Source organism: Corvus kubaryi, unplaced genomic scaffold, assembly GCF_017639235.1.
Source record: "Corvus kubaryi isolate FWS band 111438036 unplaced genomic scaffold, C.kubaryi_AGA036_p1.0 37398, whole genome shotgun sequence".
NCBI classification, from domain to species: Eukaryota; Metazoa; Chordata; class Aves; order Passeriformes; family Corvidae; genus Corvus; species Corvus kubaryi.
This window is the reverse complement of record NW_024581137.1, coordinates 42,733,602-42,753,597: the sequence shown is the minus strand read 5'-3', so window position 1 is coordinate 42,753,597 and position 19,996 is coordinate 42,733,602. Positions and strand designations below refer to the sequence as shown.

The 19,996-nt window shown below is 37.4% G+C and overlaps 1 protein-coding gene across 4 annotated transcripts; it reads right to left on the bottom strand.

The window, feature by feature from the left end:
• Positions 1-776: 776 nt before the first annotated feature.
• Positions 777-18,940, bottom strand: YME1L1 (YME1 like 1 ATPase). 4 transcript variants are annotated; one of them, XM_042043339.1, is made up of 19 exons: positions 18,729-18,940; positions 17,032-17,163; positions 16,429-16,594; positions 15,287-15,385; positions 13,718-13,827; positions 12,538-12,688; positions 12,339-12,446; positions 11,452-11,534; positions 10,486-10,576; positions 9,557-9,709; positions 8,063-8,195; positions 7,527-7,589; positions 6,929-7,041; positions 6,452-6,607; positions 5,633-5,784; positions 4,581-4,707; positions 4,408-4,481; positions 3,677-3,763; positions 777-2,560 (listed from the first exon to the last, which is right to left on the bottom strand). In XM_042043339.1, the coding sequence occupies exons 1-19, from the start codon at positions 18,756-18,758 to the stop codon at positions 2,417-2,419; spliced, it is 2,172 nt and encodes a 723-aa protein (XP_041899273.1). In that variant the 5' UTR covers positions 18,759-18,940; the 3' UTR covers positions 777-2,416. The 4 variants fall into 4 exon arrangements, with proteins under 4 accessions (XP_041899273.1, XP_041899270.1, XP_041899274.1 ...); XM_042043336.1 differs by lacking the exon at positions 18,729-18,940 and adding an exon at positions 18,454-18,722; XM_042043340.1 differs by lacking the exon at positions 15,287-15,385 and having other exon boundaries at positions 18,729-18,927.
• Between the last annotated feature and the right edge of the window lie 1,056 nt (positions 18,941-19,996).

Genomic DNA, 19,996 nt, shown 5'->3' with positions numbered 1-19,996 from the left:
AGTGCTCTATTGGACATAGGGAAGCTTCTGGCATCTTCTACCAGATGCCACGCATGTAGCCTCCTCGTTACAAAAATCCTGCCAAACAAACCCAATCCAGTGCTCTCCTATCTCTGCCCAGTAGTTATGAAAGGAGAAATTCCAGCTCCTAGATGCTCCCAAGAACACCAGTGGTCAAATCCAATGTCTCAGTAGACAAGTTTGCTGGAAACCCCGCACATGTTACATGCACTAAACTAACTAGGAATGACAGACAGTAAACTCTTCAGTAACACTTGTGTTGTTATGTTGGCCAGAAAGCAGAGATACCTTTTATACTTTATGGCTAAGCTTGTAACAATCTTTCATGACCCAATGATATATCACTATTTTTTTTCATTTTTGAGACTGTCCTACTTCTATGCATATAGCAAGAAGCTTTTGAATAAGAAAAATCAGCTGGACTTCAAGGGCTTACCCCCAAACAAGATCATTCAGTATAGGTATTAGTAACTTCAAACAAGAGAAGTTTTTTTTTGCTTCTCTTTCTAAATGCAAATTTGCATTATTTAGCTGGAAAAGATCCCTTTCAAGTCCCACTACTGAAGCAGCAATTGAAAATAGGTGTGAATTTCTAGGGAGAACATTCCCTAGAAATCTCATTTAGAGAGTGCAATTTTGCCATAATTCTTAAATTTATTTACAATTTTAAATGTTTTATACACCTCAATTTACATACTAGGGAACTTGGTATTACATTTTATAGCAATTTACAGTGAATAAACAGAAAACCAATGTGCACAATTAAAATTAACCTTTATTACTCCAAAACCAGATGCCAAATATGCAGTATATTTCTGTTGGCATATTTCTGAAATACATGTACAACTGTAACTAGTCAGCCTAGACACTTCCTATACTGTTTTATAACATTTCGACTCCCACGCTGAGCAGGATGTCACTATAGTAAGCTGACAAAAACTGGCAAAAAGAAAGTTGATCTCATTTTGAAAGGGGAAAAAACCCTATGTGCTCTTACTAAAAAAACTAGGTTATAAATCAAGCATTACACTCAGAAAATTCTAGAATACTATGTTACTTCTAGTTTTACATGTAGCTACCAGTTTCCAATCACATTTATTGGCACCAGCCCAGCTATTTTCATGTCCAAGTATGTTAACCCTCGACATTTATATGCTAATACATGCCCTCTCCGCAACAGAAGCCTGTAATCCCACAAGGCTACAATTGATTGTGCAGAAGGATTATGATCAATATGTGTTATTCCTAAAAAGCAGTTCCATGAGATCAGAAGAATACTGGCATATAATTGCTAGCCATCACTTCCACTTGATTGGAAACAGCTCTTGTTTTCAAAACCTTTTTTGTATTTTCTTAGAATTTCCCGAGGTTTCTGTAAAGGTTGAAAGAAAAGGTTTTATTTCCCTACTTCTACCATAGAACAGAACTGGGAATGTTACTTGAAGTAACACATGCTTCAAACATTTTCTGAATTACTCTTCAGTGAGCAATGTTGTCCTCTTCAAAGAGATTATCTGTTGGATTATCAAACGCCCGTACATAGTATTACTAGAAACTAGTTCTGTAGAATCTCCAGCAGTGTAAAAGCATTGTCATCAAAGCACTGTCATCTGTCTACTGCAGTAATAAAAACTTTAAGAAACTTGTCAGCAGCACATCAGAGGTCACAGGTATTTCTCTTATCCCTGCTATGGTTCCACCCAAAACATGGTCCAAAGAGGCTTAGATATGTTTAGCCTGTTGTTTTTGCATTAAAATTTCTCTCCCAGCCATACACGTGTATTTTAGCCCCAAGAGTACTGGAAACATGACCACTAATATTTTTGTCTAGCATGGTGCTCCCACAATGTAGCTTGTTCATCCTTTGAGATGTTTTGTTACATTTCTAAATAAAAAGCCTTTAGTAGTGATCTCTAGGCTCAAACAGAGCATGAGCAATAGCTACATGACATCCTAATGCTTTACATCTCAGTCTGTCACTCTCCTTAACACATTCCAGAGCACATACTGTGGGGTATCACTTCAAACGCACATGTAGCAGCATGGCCCAGGAAGCTGTGCCAACACACACCACTGTATCTGCATGTTTTTCTTCTCAGCTTCAACACATTTGATTGAATCAAAATGCTGAATTCAACCCTGAGATTTATCCTTCTGAATAACTTCTTGTGCGAAGAGTATAGGGAGCAGAGGATGAGGAACTTTGCTTTATTTTGTGTCTTATTCTCATGAGACACAACAAATAGATGAGTAACAGAAGCTCACAAGAGACAGACTAATATTAAAGTGACACTAATGCCATACACCAGGAAGAGAAAAAAGGCTATGCTGCGTAAGACTACGGCATTGCTAGATGTACATTCTTCAAATTATCAGTTACATATCCCAGAAGTTATCATCTTACTTCTAGTTTTTTCCCCTCTAGAACAATTTGGATTTCTTTGGCATCCAAAGTCTCATATTTCAATAAAGCTTCTGCTAAATTCTTGTGTTCTTTTGCATGAGTCTTCAGGATGTTCTTCGCTCGCTCATAGGAGTCCTAATATTAAGAACAGGTAGAAGGAGATTTTAAGACTTTAGAACAACAGTAAGATTCCACTTCAAAAATTGTTTCCAGGTAAATACAGCTTGAGACAAACATTTGAAGTTGGGCATTATATTTCAAAGCTAGCACAGCTCCTGAGTCACAAAGATTTAAAATATAGCTGGCATAATTAATGAAAAAAACCCAAACAGTTTATGCCACCTTTGCATTTTGCACAAGTAGGCATAAAAACAAAATCCTGAGACAAACCTTAGTATTGTTACATATGACTTAGGAAAGACTTACTAGATTGGAAAATTTCCTGATTTTTATAACAAAATAGGGTTTTTTGCACTATGAGCAAAGCTACAGCATTCACAGATTGTTCCTCAAAGACTATCGTTTTTTAATACTTAAAAAATTCAAAACACTATGTAGTTTTAGAAAGCTGAAAGCTAAAGTCACCAGTTGCTGCAAGGAGATGCACAATGCCAGCATTACCACCTTCAGCTTTTAGTTCTATCCTGGTAGTTCTCACAAGGCCAAGTCAGTTCAACAATTACAGCAAAAGTGTTAATCATTTAAATGTTACAACATGAGTAATTCTCCTGCCTGTACCAAACTAATTCAGATTACCATAACAGTGATGAGAAAGTTCAGTGATTATCAAATGTTACAAATTTCCCTGAGCATCTGACACTGATCCCTGTGAGGGATACTGAAGGCCAACACTGATCTGATACGGCCATTCCTGTGATTTTATACAAAATTACTCATCTTGGGAGTTATGAAATGTGAAAGTAACATAAAACATTCACATCTGTTCTAAAACAATTTGTAGCCATACTTTTCCTGTGAATTGAATAGGCAAAATACAAATCCTGACCAAATATAAGTGTTAAAGAGTATATTAAAGAGTCCAATGCCACCAACTTGATTCACTCTACTTGTGCACGACAATCAAAAAAAAGTTCTGATATGCAGAGGTTAAAAGTTGCAGCTACATTAAATACTTGGGAATACTTTTATCCACCTGTGTATTTTAACCTGTATACATTACTTAAATGAATTAAGCAATCAGGTGTTCAATTTATCTCAGAAGTATGAGAGTGGAGAGGGAGAGGCTCTTACCCGTAGAAGCGTCCTCACTTCCTGTTCAATTGCAGACTGGGTTTCAGGGCTGACTTTCCCCGTATCAGTGTAGGTCATAACACCAAGCTAAACAACAACAAAAATAACTTTATCTTGCCGCTGTTGCAGTCATACACATAAAACACTGTATGAGTTTCAGCACCTATTGCTTTTGCATGCAAACAAATAAGATCATGAAGTCAAATGCCTGCTGAAGTGCTTTCAGCAGAAGCAAAACAAGAAGCCTATTCATCAACTATGTAGTTACTGCAGAATTCCATTTCAATTGGTCACAGTACAGATCCTAAGTGCTTTCTTACTTAAGAACCAAAGCAAAATGCCTAGACTACTGACACCTGATGGACAATAAACATGACTAAAGAAGCTTCTAAAGAAAGTCTAGAAAACTCACTGGTGTTACCCCCTTCACCCTCCCAGACTCAAAATTATCCTCAATTCCAAAACATTTGGCTTTATTGGAACTATTTTCTGAAGATATTAGTAACTTTCAAGGCAATTTTGGAGTGAAAATCCTGCAAGATAATTTTTAAAACTGTCAAGTATACAGGTTTTCTAGTTGAGCTCTGTATAGCAGACCAGGTCATAAGGCTTACTCTTTTTGTGAAAACTACTTACCCTAATCTCAGAGATCACTGAAAGACAAATAGCTTTAGCTACAGAACAGAACTTGGTTTTGCTCCATATAAATATTAAAGGATTGATGATACTACCTTCTCACTCATTCCAAATCGAGTCACCATCAGTTTTGCGATTTTAGTAGCATTGTCAAAATCACTGGAAGCACCTAGAGAGCAAACAGATCTAAGTTACATTACTGAAACCATGTTAAACATGCCAGTCCACAGCCTTGATCAAAAACTCTTTTAACTACCAATCAGCAGACCTGTTGTGATGTGATCACTTCCAAATATGAGCTCTTCTGCTACTCTTCCTCCCATACAGACATCCATCTGTGCAAGCAGCTGGGATCTAGTTTCACTCCATCTGTCATTTTCTGGGAGCAAAGATACCTGTAAGATACAGAACTGTGGTCAGGTAACAAAAACTGAAGAAATACTGAAGTAATCTCAAAAATGTTCTTATTTATATCCAAAGCTGATAAAGATTTTATGTAACTCTTTGCATGCTCTGGCCTGCCCCTGGTATATGCATTCATCAGGTTTGCTTGGAGGTGCTCAGCTGAACCACTGAAACAGTCTCGTCAGACCCTGAGCACCACATCAATGTGGGCAACTTACACCTACTACCAGAAGAAACAGCACAACCTGTTCTATCAATTTCTCCTTATTCCTTGCACTTGGTCTGAGTACAAATCAACTTGCCCAGGGGATTCAGACCAATGGTTTTTTCATTAACCAAACACATTAACTTGAAAAAAGTTCAACAGGAAGAGACAGAAATATTATTCTGTTCAAATGCTTGGCAGATAAAGGCAAAGTAGAAAAACTTATGGATATCCATGCTAAAAACAATACAGGTAACTGATGAAGTTTAAAAAAGCCACACTGGACAAAGAACAACCTAATAAAGGATGTTTGTATTAAAAGTACAGCTGAGTTTCTACTTAACAGTCCTTTGGATGTTCTTCAAAATTTTGCTGTTAGGTGCTATTTTAACTGCAGCAGAACCAAACTTACTTATACTTCTTTCCTTGTACATCTGAACTGTTATACTAGCGCACACTAACTTATTACAAAATGAAGAAAGAAAGCTTTCTAACACACAGAAAAGATAACCATGGGTTTTCCGAGAGATTGCTCAAAACTTGAGTATTTCAACAGATTACAATATTCATTAACATAATCACAGCAAATAGTATCACTACAAATTCCTCTACATCACCAAACCAACATAAAAATAAAACTAAACAAAGAAATATTAATAAACTAAGTAAAATTTAAAAATACTAAAAGAGCTGGATAAAGAAATACTCACATGTCCCAGTGTTGTTCCTCGTGTCATGATCGTGGCCTTGTTGATCGGCATCGCATCCTTGGTGTAATAGGCAATGATGGCATGTCCGGACTCATGGTAAGCAGTGATGGTTTTGTTCTTCTCATCAATTTCTACACTTCTACGCTCAGGTCCTTAAAAAGAGGAACATTAAATTAACCTTTTTGTACAGCTGGCCACCACAATCCACACATTACATATACTCAGAGCACAAAGCAGCCAAGGAACATGTAATCAAAGGGAACTAACACTTATTAAGTGCAAAATGTTTACAAGTCAGATTTTAATGTCTAAAAATGGACCCGAACATATTCTACAGACAAGCTGCTTTTAAAGGAATAGATTTAAAATGCAGTCTAAGTATCTGAGAAAATGTAATTTCTTCTCTCAAGCATGAACAGACCAGATTTATAGTGGTTATGCCTGAGAAGTTAAGCTTTGTGCTACCTTATGAGAAGTTAAACAGAAGTCCAGGCTTCTGATCATAGGAGGGGAAGGATAAGAAGTCAAGCCTGTCTCTCCCTCTAGGCTGAAGTATAACATGCAGCATTTTTAACTTTAAAAATAGTATCAAATTTTAAAGAATGTATTCCACACTAGATTTTACACACTACTCTCTGGTCTCAAAAGGTTCTATTCAAAAATAACTAATAGGAAACTTCATTAGTTAAAAAAAAACCCAAACAAACCATCCCCCCTCCCCCCCCAAAAAAACCTCTGTGTGAGGTAATATAACATACTTATAATACACACTATGTGTGTATTACAATATACATGTATGTCTTTTGTATAAAATCCTACCCATTAGAATTTTGTCCTTGGAGAATTCTAGTTCTTTCATGGTTACCATCTCTTTTCCATCAACAGCTGCCTTTAAGGCAGCTTGATTTACAAGATTTTCAAGCTCTGCTCCAGAAAATCCTACTGTGCCTCGTGCAATTATTTCCGGATCAACAGCTGTAGGGGGAGAAAAAAAAAACAAAACCCTTTTGTTTATTAGAGTCCATATGGCTCCTGAAATTTTAAGCAAGAATCATATTCTATTGAAAATTATGCATTAAACAAAAAAAAAATCCATTTTAAAAGAAATTGAGCTTATTCTCAAGACACTATGAACTCTTAGCGACTAGAGGAAAACACTAGATACTAGACAATTTTTTTGTTCTCTTAACACAATAAAGCCGCATGTGCTGATGGAATAAAGGACTAATATGACAGGGGCTGATCCAGTACAGAAACTGTTACCAAATAAAATACTACAGTAAAATATTTACTTACATGGGTCATACTTGATTTTGTTAAGGTACCACTTCAGAATTTCTGTACGACCTCTTACATCAGGCTTGGGAACAGTAACTTGCATATCAAAGCGACCAGGACGTATTAGAGCACTAAAAGAAACGACAATTTAGTACACTGACTCAAAAATGCTGCAGTAAATTAATTAATGTATATCAAGGGACAAAAATCCATTGCTATTTCTATAGCTATCTACATAGATTATGTCTCATGAACATACACAAAGAATATATTTTTCTTACCTACTTACAAAAACACAAATGAAAGGTATTATTGCCAACTCATTTTAAAAGACTTTTTGCATTTGAACATTTTACTTTATGAACAAGGGATGCAGCTTACCAATTTGCTGAAAAACTTCCAGAAATTTTAAATGCTTAGAAACATATTAATTATTTCTCCATATTTACCTCTGCAACCTATTAAATGCCAAAAACTGGTCAATACACATCCTTTTTAAGAGGGAAAACTCCAGCTATGACACTGTAATACTAGAAGATTATCACAGGCAACTTTGGTTTTGTTGCAGGGGTTTTTTACTACATGGTCTGTAAAACAATCAATGCATTATACTCACTTGTCTAATGCTTCAGGGAAGTTTGTTGCACCAATAATCACAACACCTTCATTTGGTTTAAAGCTGTGTGGAAAACAAGGTGAGAATTATTTTTGTTCTGGACACAGAAATTACAATTTTGTCAATAACTACTGCTACTGACCTCACTGGCCCATCAAAAACATGGTTCACACATGTGATCCAAGAATGACCACGTTTAACCCAGCAACTGGTTAAAAACATGCTCTAATTTCAGTGCAGAACTTCTTCCTTTAGATATATAACCAGGCTAAAAAAATTGAGAAATTATTTGAAATAACTGCAGCTTCTGTGCAACTACAACTCAGAAGCTTCTATATTCTTTCCAACAAGGCCATTAATGCTACTCTTGTCAGCACTAGAAAGTAACCATAAAAACATATTAAATATATATCCTTAAAAGCATAACAAAAAAATTACACAAAACTTTAAAGCTGTCAAGAAGAAAAAGTTCACCCACATATCCAAAATACCAGTCAGTCAAGCACCTTCTGTGCCCTCAGAATCCATATATTTACCCATCCATTTCAGCAAGGAGTTGATTAATGGTCTGTCTTGAATAGGGGTGCATTGGAGATTCAATTCTCTTCCCACCAACAGAGTCCAATTCATCAATGAATATGACGCAAGGTGCATTTGCTTTTGCTTCCCCTGACAAAAGGAAAATAGCAGAAGGAGCCTTGAACCACACAAAGGAACAGACAGTGTATCATGTAGTTTAGGACTCTACTGTTTCTATTATTCTTGGATTATAAAGTGTTCTATTAGACATCACCAAAACTGTCCTGCTTTTAGCCTAAAAAAAAAGGAAATAGAATCTTGATTCTCTGTATCTCTCCGTATTCTGTATCTCTCTGTATTCTCTGTATCTATCATTTCAAATACATATCTCCTTATCAGCCTGTTTTTATCATGCTGCAAGAAATCACTAGTAAAATAAACTAAGAAACTCTTGTATTTTGTATGAACTCCCTACAAGAGTTTATTTTACAGGCTTGGATAGAGAGTATTTGCCTATTAAATAAAAACAATATGAAATGTGATGGGTCTCATCACTTAACTTATTTTAATAGAACTTGTTATTTTACAGTGAAGGGCTCACACTCAAGTTTACAGGTATTAAAACCACAAAAATGCAGTAATAAACATGAAGACCATCAGTTGGTACATGCATACCAGGATGCAACTCATCTCACCCAGCCAGATATATCTGTAACATTAATATTAATGTACAAGTCAAGCATCTGCACTTTGGCAGTCAACAGAAGGAAATGCATTTTTAAGGTACTACATGCCTTACATTTTGCATCCCATCCATGTGAAGCAAATCACGTTTTTTCTACAAATGCAAACTACTTTGTGCATTGTATATATTTGACACCATCAATCTTCCATTTAAGAGGGAAGCTGGATTCTCTCCTCCTCAATAATATTTTCACACTTAAAATAGGAAGCTTCTTCTGTGAAAGTTATAAATCTAGACATTCATTTTGAAAGTTTTATTATAATGCCCTTTATTCTGAGCCTGTTGGTAGGTGTGAGAAAGGAAATCTCAGCTTACTGCTATGATGACATAAAGCTCTCATTAAGACTAAAAAAAAAAAAATCTAAAAATGAGGCCAGTAATTGAGAAGGTTAACACAATTTTTTAGTCTTAAATTTACAATTCAAATTTACAACAATTTATGTATGACTAAGTAAGTTACAACCTCAAATATTCAATTTAGTTTATAGAACATTACATTTCTAATTAAATTACTACTTTTCTCTGGGACTGTTTTAACATCAGTTTAAGTTTTGCTCTAATTTTATGTGATGGTTAGGAAGATTCTACAATTAACTGATGCTCATAGAATTGTAACATTTACCTACACAATTTAAGCTTTATTTATTAGCCTTATACACTATTACTTTCCAGTAACCAGAATTGTAACTAATCAAGCCATGTAAACAACGCTGAATACTTAATCTTGCACATGAAAAGACTTCAAACCCACAAATATTTCACTTACTGAACAGGCTTCGGATGCGACTGGCTCCCACACCAACAAACATCTCATCGAACTCTGACCCGGACGCGTAATAAAATGGAACGTCAGCTTCACCAGCCACAGCCCGTGCAAGAAGCGTCTTGCCAGTGCCAGGTGGTCCAACTAACAGAATACCTAAAAGACAAAAAAAACCCCACAAACCAACAAAACCACCAAATCCACACAGTCTTATTATATGACTAGTTTCTTCCACGCATTAGAAGAAATCTAATCATGTACACTTGGCTCCAAACAGTTGTTAAGATCCCATTTCAGGTACTGCTCATTACTGCCAGTGTGAAGGAGCTCCGTGTAACAAATCTAGATACAATCCGATCCGTATTTAAGAAACAACAAAGACTTGTAAGACCATCAAAACAGAAGCCTGAAGTATTTTGTAAATTTACTGTTGACTTAAGCACCTGAATCTACAACAGTGTTTCCTTCAAACTGACATTTTCCTGGCTGTTTCTGTGGAACCTTTTTTTTAAAATTAAATCCTTCCAAGTAATTGTCTTTAAACAGTGTAGAGCACTAACAGGAAACAGATTTATCAGGTCGATGCATTCCAGATTCATGTGGACTTCCATTATGATCTTAATCATCCTTTTACATGAAAATATTTGTTTCTGAACTATCTAAAGCAGTTAGCAAGCACTAAAGGTGCTAAAAGCCATAAGGAAGAAATAAAGGTTAATAAACGCCCCTGCTTTACAGGGAAAAGTACTACTGTTTATTAGTTCAATAACTAAAAAAGGCACAGTATATTTTGTCTAACCCCAAAATTTTCATTTGCATAATATATGAAAAAATAGCAAGAAACTAGGCTGTAAAGTAGTCTTTCAGGACAGAACATGCCTCATAGCCATGGCTACATAGGATTTTCATTTCTGCTGAGCAATGATTCTTACCTTTTGGAAGTTTACCTCCTAATACAGTAAATTTGTGGGGGTTTTTCAGAAATTCCACAACTTCTTGCAATTCCTGTTTAGCTTCTTCAACCTATACATGAAAAACATGCCACAAATATAACTAAGCATTTATAAAATACTGCATGTTTTCATAGGTAAGTTTTGTATTAGCAATTAAGTCCCTAATTGTGTATTGATCAAAAATACAGACAGAAAAAGATTAAAGTGTACCACAGACCTTCTGTGGATACCAATATGTAATTCAACCTATCCTTAAAAAGCTTGCAGGACTAAGTAAGCATAAAACTTAGTGAAGGAACAACCAAACAGTTCAAGACCAGATCTGACCAAAGAAATAAATACAAAGTCAAAAGGTCTACATCAAGATATTAGTCCTATTAATTATAAAGAGATTAATTCTATCTGTTTGTCCAAAGGGAAGGAAAGGGGGAGGTCCTCATTTTGCCACTAACAGTCAAAGAACAACTGAACAGAAAAAAAAGAGGTATCCCATCAGCAGTGACATGCCCACTTCTTTCTGGGAATCTCCAGATCTCCTATCCTAATAACACCACCTGAAAGAGATGGTACTAAGAGAGAAATGATCAAATGGCATTATTATCTTTTTGTACTAATTAACTTCTGCAAAAGGTAGATTAACACTGATATTTGGCCTGCCATTTGCTATTCTTGCCTTTAAAACTGTTATTCAACAAGTGGAGAGTGCACCTGTTAAAAGGTATTAAATGCCACAAAAACAAAGTAAAAAAAGAGTGGTTAAAACCTTCCTTCATCTTGGAGTGGCCAATGCATATAAAGATTCAGTTCATACAAAGAAATCTCCTGAACAGAGTAAGACATTCATAATGATTAGTTGAACATCAGACTCAAAATGATCAGTTAAACATCAGACTCATAATAATTAGTTAAAACAAGAACTTGCACACATTTTACTTTTGATCTTACCCCTTTAACATGTTCGAAGGTGACATTTTTCAACTGGATTGGATCAACTGCTGCATCAAAGATACTTGATGTTCGAAAGCGTACTAAGAGCAAACAGCAGACGACGAACAACAAATTTATACACAACGTCATTTCATTCCAAGACTGAGTGCTGCACCTGAACACATGCTGGTAAGACACTGACCTTACACCTGCCCTTTTGAAAGGGCATGTGTTCATTTACAAGTGTCCACCAGGAATAAGATCTATGTTTCAAAAAAAAAAATCTTTAAAACATTTGCAATTAATTCGGTGATATGCCTTTTAGACACATGTAGTACAGAAAGCTCTTGATCCAGAAGCATGTACACAAAACCAGAACTTCTCCCTCAATGTTTCTGCACATATCCTAACGTGCTTGAGACCCAGGTGGTAACTTAGCATCAAGTTGAATATCTCCAGTTACATTAGCTCAGCCTTTTGATTGTTCCATTATTTCCAACAGATTTCTCAAGATGGCAATTTGGCAATCCAAGTTCCTAGTTGCTATAAACCAGGCTGGGATTACAAAATCAAGCCATCTTGCCTACAGTTGATCTAGGTAACACATCATCTAAATTGAAAGACAAATACATAATTGGTGACCAGTGTGACTTCTCTGGTTCTATGTAACTGTTTCACCAAAAGAAATAAAATAATTATACTGACAGAGAACATTTTTGTCTTCATAAACATTTTGTCACACTGTCATCTGAAAGGCTGTAGCCAGAAGTAGCAAATTACTCTTACGATAACTTTTCAGTGTACTAATGAAAACCAATCATAATGTCAAAACATATTGAATTTATGCTAAACCTACTGGAAGAAACAACGCAAGTGAAACTGTGTGGAAAAAAAAGTTAACTAACCAGCATCAGAAAAGGAACCTTTCCCAGGTAAAAATGACGAATATATAGCAAGATAAAAACAAAGAACGAAGAGAAAGAAAGAAAGCAAACGTGATCTTCTTAAGGAATCTGTAAAAGAAAACAAAAACATATTTAACATGGGCTAAAATAAACTACTTTCTGATTGCAAAGACAAGACATGTAAAGTAAAACAACTTACCAAGTGTTTTTTGCAGGAATACCTGTGCTTTCAAAAAACCTTCTGCAAAACCAGTTTTAAAAGCATCCTGGTGTGCCTCTGGGATATTTTTTGTTTTCATTAGTGTGTCTAGGTTTTCAACATCAATTCGTCGCTTTCTCAGGATAAAACCCTGCAATATTTTACAAAGCAGTGTTAGTATACACCAAGTTTGGATAAACAGTTAACTTACCACCTGGCTAACATGGGTGATAGGAAAAAATTAAAACTACCAACACCATATAATTCATGTGCTATTGGGTTAGTTAGATGGTACAGGCCAGCAGCCTGAGTGTGGAACCCCAATGGTTTGAGCAGGGGCACTCCCATTTTTGCTGAGATGATCATTTTTGGAGCCCTCCTGGATCCCAGTTCCAAACTGAAAACACAGCCTAAGACAGATCTGTACACAGCCAGCTTTATTCACTGGATTCAGTGGGACGTACTAGCTTAAGCTTTTTGCTTTATTTCCAATTGCAAAATACCTTTGCAAGTATAGTTTAGATGGAGCTTAAGCAAATACATCTCATGTGCCCTATCACATTTAGAGAAGCCCTGCATGCAGCTAGCTCTGGTTTATCTTCATCCACAGTACACCTAGTCCACAGATTAAATAAACCACATATGCCTAGATGAAGAGAAGAGTTCAAAGGTAATTTACACACACAGTTAAATCAGAAATCATAATTGACCTGACTTCTGTACAAGCAATTAGAAGCAAAGAGTACCCAGGTTAAATTGGTTTCGTTAGTGCTTTTCCACCCCAAACTTGGATAGTTATCTGCTGACTTGAAAACACACATTCTTGTATGTTAAACTAGATGTATTTCTGTTTTTAAAAAAAATCCTTTGATCTGAAGCTATTTTTAGTTTCAAAGTCACAGAAATAAGAGTATAAAGAATTTAATTTCTAGAGTTACAACCATAGTTATATGCTGAAACTGCTCTCCTAAAAATTCAAATAATCTTATTACTGGTGATCTGTGAAGCAAATATATGTATTAATAAGAAAAAACAATACATTGCCATTAGCCCAAGTTTCAAAATTAGGAGATTTTTTTCATGCTAGTGAAAGAAAACTGGTAAATTCTGAAGGTTCATTCAAGAGAAAGAGATGGTCTGAGTAAGCTCAAAACAACTCCATAACGCTACTTGTATTTACCTTCAAAATTGAAGAAAGTGAACTTTTTGGTTCTGTGAATTGATCAGATGTTGACTGCAGACGTCTTGCTCTTGATCTCAAAGTCTTAAAGTTCCGTGACTGTATGTAAACTTTAAGCAGTAAAAATAAACAACAGTTAAAAACTAATCATTACTACCGCTACAAAAAAAAGGCCTTAAGAAATTTCAGAAACTATTATATGAAAGAATATGGAATATAATCTTCCCAACATATCCACTGTACTGTAAATGGATAATTATGTCATCACAAACCCTATTTGTAGTCTGACCTTGCAAGCAAACTTCTGTTTCACATAAAATTTTATGTTAAAATAATCAGGAGTTCATGCTATAAATTATAGCTAATTGACCAACTTGGGGAACAGGAGACATTCAGACAATTAAACCCAGGCAGGCTGACAAACATGAAACATTCAGAAGCAAATCCAGAAGGATGGGAATAATGCTTTGTCTAAAAGCTCTGAGGAGATCTGGAACAGCTTCAGTGTGCTGTTACCTTTGAAACTGACAAAAGAAATGAGACCACTTAATCCCAGTGAGTTTATAGCACTCTAAGTCATCTCCTACAACATCAGAAACCTTGTGATGGACATTTTACCACCAGCTAAGAATATTTATCTTCTTTCACTACTATGTTTTAAAATAAACACCAATCCCAGTCAATTATATTGCCTTCACTAAGCTTTTTGTTGTTCCAGAACAGCACCGGATAAAAAGAACTTCTGGAGCTGACCTTTGAGCCCTGCTCAAAAAAGTCTAACATTTGATCAGGTAGCTCTGGACCTTGTCCAGCTCAGTTTTGAATATCTCCAAGGATTAAGATAACCAAACTTCTCCAGACAATCTGTTTCAGAACTCAGCCATTCTCGTTTTGAAAATTTTCAGAGATTTTACATGCTTTTACTTGGAATAGTTGCCTCTTCTTTAAAGTGTATGTGAGAAGGGGAACTGATAAAGGTTCAATAGCAATTGGATCACTCCTTTCCTTCTATTCTGCTAACTAAAACCTCAGATCCTTCAGCTTCCCCCCTACATTAAATGCTTAAAAATCTGCACCCTTCCTTTGTGACCCATCACTGGGCTATCTCCATGTTGTCAGCGTTTCTCTTCAGCACAGGATACGAACATAGATATACCCAGATGTAGCATCAGAAGAACTGAATTGAGGACAGTACATGAACTTCCTGAACTCTTGATTATGTTTTCCCTAATGCTGTCAGTCACCAAACCCCTCCGAAAATTCAACTGGATGAGTACTGAATTCAACATATTTATTGATTCAAAAACAGTCAGTTCATCTATGGTCTTTCAAGAATATGATCCACAAATACTGACATCTTGGAACAACATGGTGTTTACTAAATTCTGGAAACATACTACTCGGATGCAAAAATAACTTCATGTTTTGAAGTGTTACTATCGACATCAGTTTCTCCTGGAAGCTTACTGGTATTTCCCAAGTGACACCTCTACAACAAATGGAAAAATACTTTTCCAGAATAGAAAAATACTATAGTGACTAAAACCAGTGTAGTTTATTGCTTTATACCTGGCCAACACCGAACATCTGAACAAAAATTTTGGAGGGGATTAGGATGTTGTCTGTACAAACAAGATGAGCGTAAAGCACTGAAAACATCCACAAAACCTGCAAAAAGATACAACGAAGTGTAAATACACCCTATCTTAAATGGCAACTCAATATTACTTCTTGCACAGTTTGGTTTTTTATTTTCTTAAATATTAATTCTATTTTCCTACAGTCCTCCAGGCATCTTTAATTAAACAAATCACCAGAACATCTATCAAAGCTTTGAAGCATTTCCAACTATTTTGTTCACTTTCAGATAACTGTCACTGAGGGTTTTTTTTTGTACCTCACAACACAATGCAATTTAATATTTTTTCTTTTATTAAGAATAATATATTATTCTTAATATATTATATTATATTAATATTATATATATAAAATATATATAATATATTATTATATATAATATATATAATATATATAATATGTTAATATATTATATTATTCTTAATACTCTCTCTCTCTACTGCAATACTATATAGGCAGTATCTCAAATGCCAGCTATATAGTTATTTTTCTAATACATTCTTAAGTATTTACAATGGTCTTACTTCCTGCATTTTAGACTAATTCCAACAAAACATCTTTACCTGCAAGGAACCACTCTTGTCTATTTCAGCAATGAAACACTCTACATGGACTCTTAACAGTTTGCCACCTTGAACTCCTTTCTAATTAGTGTCTTTGTGTAACATTGCTTCAAGCAAAAAATTAATAACAATGTAAACTGGAAATGTCTATGACATAAGTAGATTAGCAAAATCTAATGTCTTGGTGAAACGAACTGGTGGAAAAATTCACAGCTCAAGCTCATCATTAAGAGAAATGCACTTGTACTACAGCTGAGTTCAGAAAAGTTTAACAGCAACCAACTCAAAATCTGAAGAAACAATTTATTGAATTTTCTAAATTTCCTGAGTTTCAAAAGCACCACTCTAGAGACAACATATATATACAAAAAAAATACATCAATACTATTTTTATTAAATACATTTAACTACAAATTATCTACAGCACAAGAGATTAAACTAAAGAATAACTGTATTCACCTTTACAATTTAACTCTCACCGACTCTCATAAACACTTCACTTAAACATACCATGCTTATTTTCAAAGAAGGATTGAGCAGAGATGTATGATGTGTGCCACTGCGAGGAGACTTTGCTTTCTGTACAGTAGCCAGGAAGCAGCCTGTTCACCAACTCTCTGAACTGGTTAGCTTTCAAATCAGACAAACCCAGATCTCTTAAATTTCTAAGCACAGACTGAAAAATAGATATAAATGTTCAAAATTTACATAAGATTACCTTAGGGAAAGATTACTTTACGTAAGATTACTTTAGAGAAAAAAAATCCCAGCAGCACCAAAAGCAAATACAGATTAAAAAAAAACCCAACAAACCAACCAAACAAAAAACCCCCACAAAAACCCAACAATGGAATCACAACACAGTGATGAGTAGTACATCCCATGCTGATTTCCAGTGTTCTGCAGTTATTGAGAGATTCCATGATTTTCCTCCCAAAAACGTGCTTAGTTACAAAGCTTGTAAGAAATGCATTGAAAAAAAAAATCCTGTTTTGTTTAGTCCCATTACATTATTTTATAGACCAGTAGAATATTACAGTCACTCCCACTGATATTATTCAGATCTAACTTAGTTAAACCCAAAGCATCACTTCTTGAAAAGGTTTTTAGTACCTCACTCTTCTGAGGATCATGCTCTGGGGAGGTGTCCCTTTGAACAGGCTTTATGGATGCTTTGCTGGCAGAAGTTGTGGAGCTTTTTGGTGAATGAAAGGCATTGATTAGGTGACTCAGAGGAACAGTAGCCTGGGAAAAAAAAAAACAGATAAAGACTTAAGCTTGTTTAAATTATTTAAACATACTTCTATTCCAAATTCTGACTTGTAACTGTGTATCTTGTACACTGCCTTTTAACTGAGGTCTTAACTATAAACTACATGACCTTCAACACCACAGTGTTAGCTGATACCTCTTTTTAAGGAGAAAAAAAAGGAAGTTTAAGGATGTATGACAGATTAGAAGCTCATATTTTCATCTGTAAAGCAATACTTTTATAACTTGAATTATCTATACTTTTTCCTGCATTATTAAAAGCTATTCCCAAATTTTGCCTTTTATGTTTTCTTCCTTGGGATTTCAACTTAAGGATCAAAATAAAACTATGCAAAACACACAGTCAAATCTGCAGTTCAGCAGCATTCAGCCAACTCCACCTCATGAATCAGTACAGAAGTCCAGGTGTACCACATACCAGGGCTCCTCCTCTTAACATGACTACATCTCTTGTGAATACAAGGTACAAATAACTCCAGCAGCTCTGAAACTCCTCATTCTCAGTACACGTCACTAGGAAGGAGCTGGAATATAACTGGCTGCTGGAATGATCCCTGATTGCAATACCTGATTGAAGCTTAATTGGGTACGTCTTTGAATGTCCTTCTGAAAGGACTACCATCTCTGTGTTGACTAGACAGACAATCAAAAGACACAGTGCTGTGAGACATGAAAACTGCCTCATAATTAATTGTCTAAAGTTATAATTAGACTCAGAGTTTGTGGTAAAACCATAAAGCCTCCAGAGGTCAAAGCCAACACCTCAACCACTAACCAGACTTTCCATCTGCATTTACCACTCTGGTGAAATGATGCATTCCTAGAAACATACAAATTCTTCTATTTCACTACTCTAATGAAAGCTATAAATACATTCTCCACATGTGAAAAGAACAATCACATTGCATTGTGGAATAAGACTATCATATACTGATACAAAACTTAAAAATAAAACCAAAACCACTGGTTAAGATCAAAGTCCATAAAACTCACCAGTCCCATCAAACTCACTGTCTAATTAACGATGTCTTCCCGATTGCTTTCGGACTGTTCTATACAATAAATTACCGACAGCTTTCCCTCCCCTAACGCTTCTAAGTCACTTCCTTTTGGCTTTCACAACAACCCGTTAAAATTAACAGCAGTTTAGTAACACACATCACCACCCTTTGCTTTTACTACAAAAACAGATACTAAGAAACGCCATCTACGGTTATTTCGTCATTTCAGCCTGCTTTTACTCTTTATAAGATTTTATTGTACCTTCCTCTCTCCTCCATGTAAGCACTTTTTTTCCTCGATACGGACCCCAGGCCGCCATGGCCCCCACCCGATCCTCTCCCCGCTGCGGCCGTGCTCACGCCCAAAGCCCCAGGAACGTGGCAGGCGGGATCTCGGCTCCTCCCGCCGCGGCCCACAACCCCCGGGCCTTCCGAGCGCCTCCGCCCGGACACGAAGCGAGCCCCCGCGGGACAGCGGGCCCGGGGCGCGGCGAACCGCGCACCGCACCGGGCCGGGGCGTCCCGCCATCCCCTCACCTGGGGTTGCACGGTGGAAAAGGAAAACATCCTCCCGGCGGGGCCGGCGGCGGCCACAGGCGCCTCTACCTCCTCCCAGCCCAGCCGCAGGAGCCTGCCCGCTGTGGCCGCCGGCGGCTGAGGAGGCCCCGAGGCTCCGCTCCGGGAAATGTCCGCCCCGCGGCCGCGCTGCCCGGGCCGAGCCGCCCCGGAAGCGGCGGGAGCCGAAATCGCTTCCGGGCCGCCGCTGCCGCTGCCCCGCGCAGCCGCCGCCTCGAGGCGCGGGCGGAACAGGGGAGCGGGCGCGGCCGGGGGTGCCCGGGCAGAGGGGCGGGCAGGGCCCAGCGGGGGACCCGCTGTCACCCGGGGGCGGTGCAGCTGCCAGAGGGACCTGCCCCTGCTCGGGGTCATGGCCCCCGGGTGTTGTCCGGAATGCGGGCTCGTTAACCGGCGCGCAGCGCCATTTCACGCACCCAGGCGAGGTATTTCCAATTTTTATTCTAGTTTGCACTAAGTAGGGACATAGGTGGTAACCCAGGAAGGGCTGGCTCACCAATCATGAAAACTTGACACTATACATTTTAACAAAGGCATCAGCATTCATTGGTTATAAATCACATAAGTCTAAGGTTAATTAGTTCAACCCCTTATTTGGTAGCTATAGATCCCGCTTCTCATGCTAATCAGTCTCCAGGTGCAGTTCTTCCTTCCATTTAAGTCTGGGGTCCTTTTTGAGTAGGTGGTCAGTGAGTTGGTGGTCAGGGTCTCCCACTGCCAGAATTTCCTTTCCCCAGTCACTGCTCAGTCCTGACTTCACTCCTGGTGGCTCTTATCCAGGCAGCCTGTTTGTCTTGGGATTGTCTTTGCTCTTCCTTAAAATATTAGCCAAGTGTATGATGTTTCTAAAGCAATGGATGATGGGGAGGTCCTTTGAGACAGCCAGCACAGCTTCACCAGCGAAAAATCCTCTCTGACCAACCTAGTGGCCTCTTATGATGGAGTAACTATGTCAGTGGATAAGGGAAGGGCTACAGATGTCATTTATCTGGACTTCATAAAGCCAGTTATCTTGGGGGTTTATTAGCATTTTCTTTCTTTCACCTGACCACTGCTCTTCACTGAAAGTGCTACCCCACACCAACTTACACTGCTCTGGATGAGTGCAGCCCCAGTGCTGCCTCCCCCTGCCTTTGTGCACATCTCTTCTGTTTTCCACTAGCACTCTTGTGATCAAAGTCATGTAGCTCAGCTTGCTGATTTGGCAGAAACCTAACCTGACAACAGCAAAA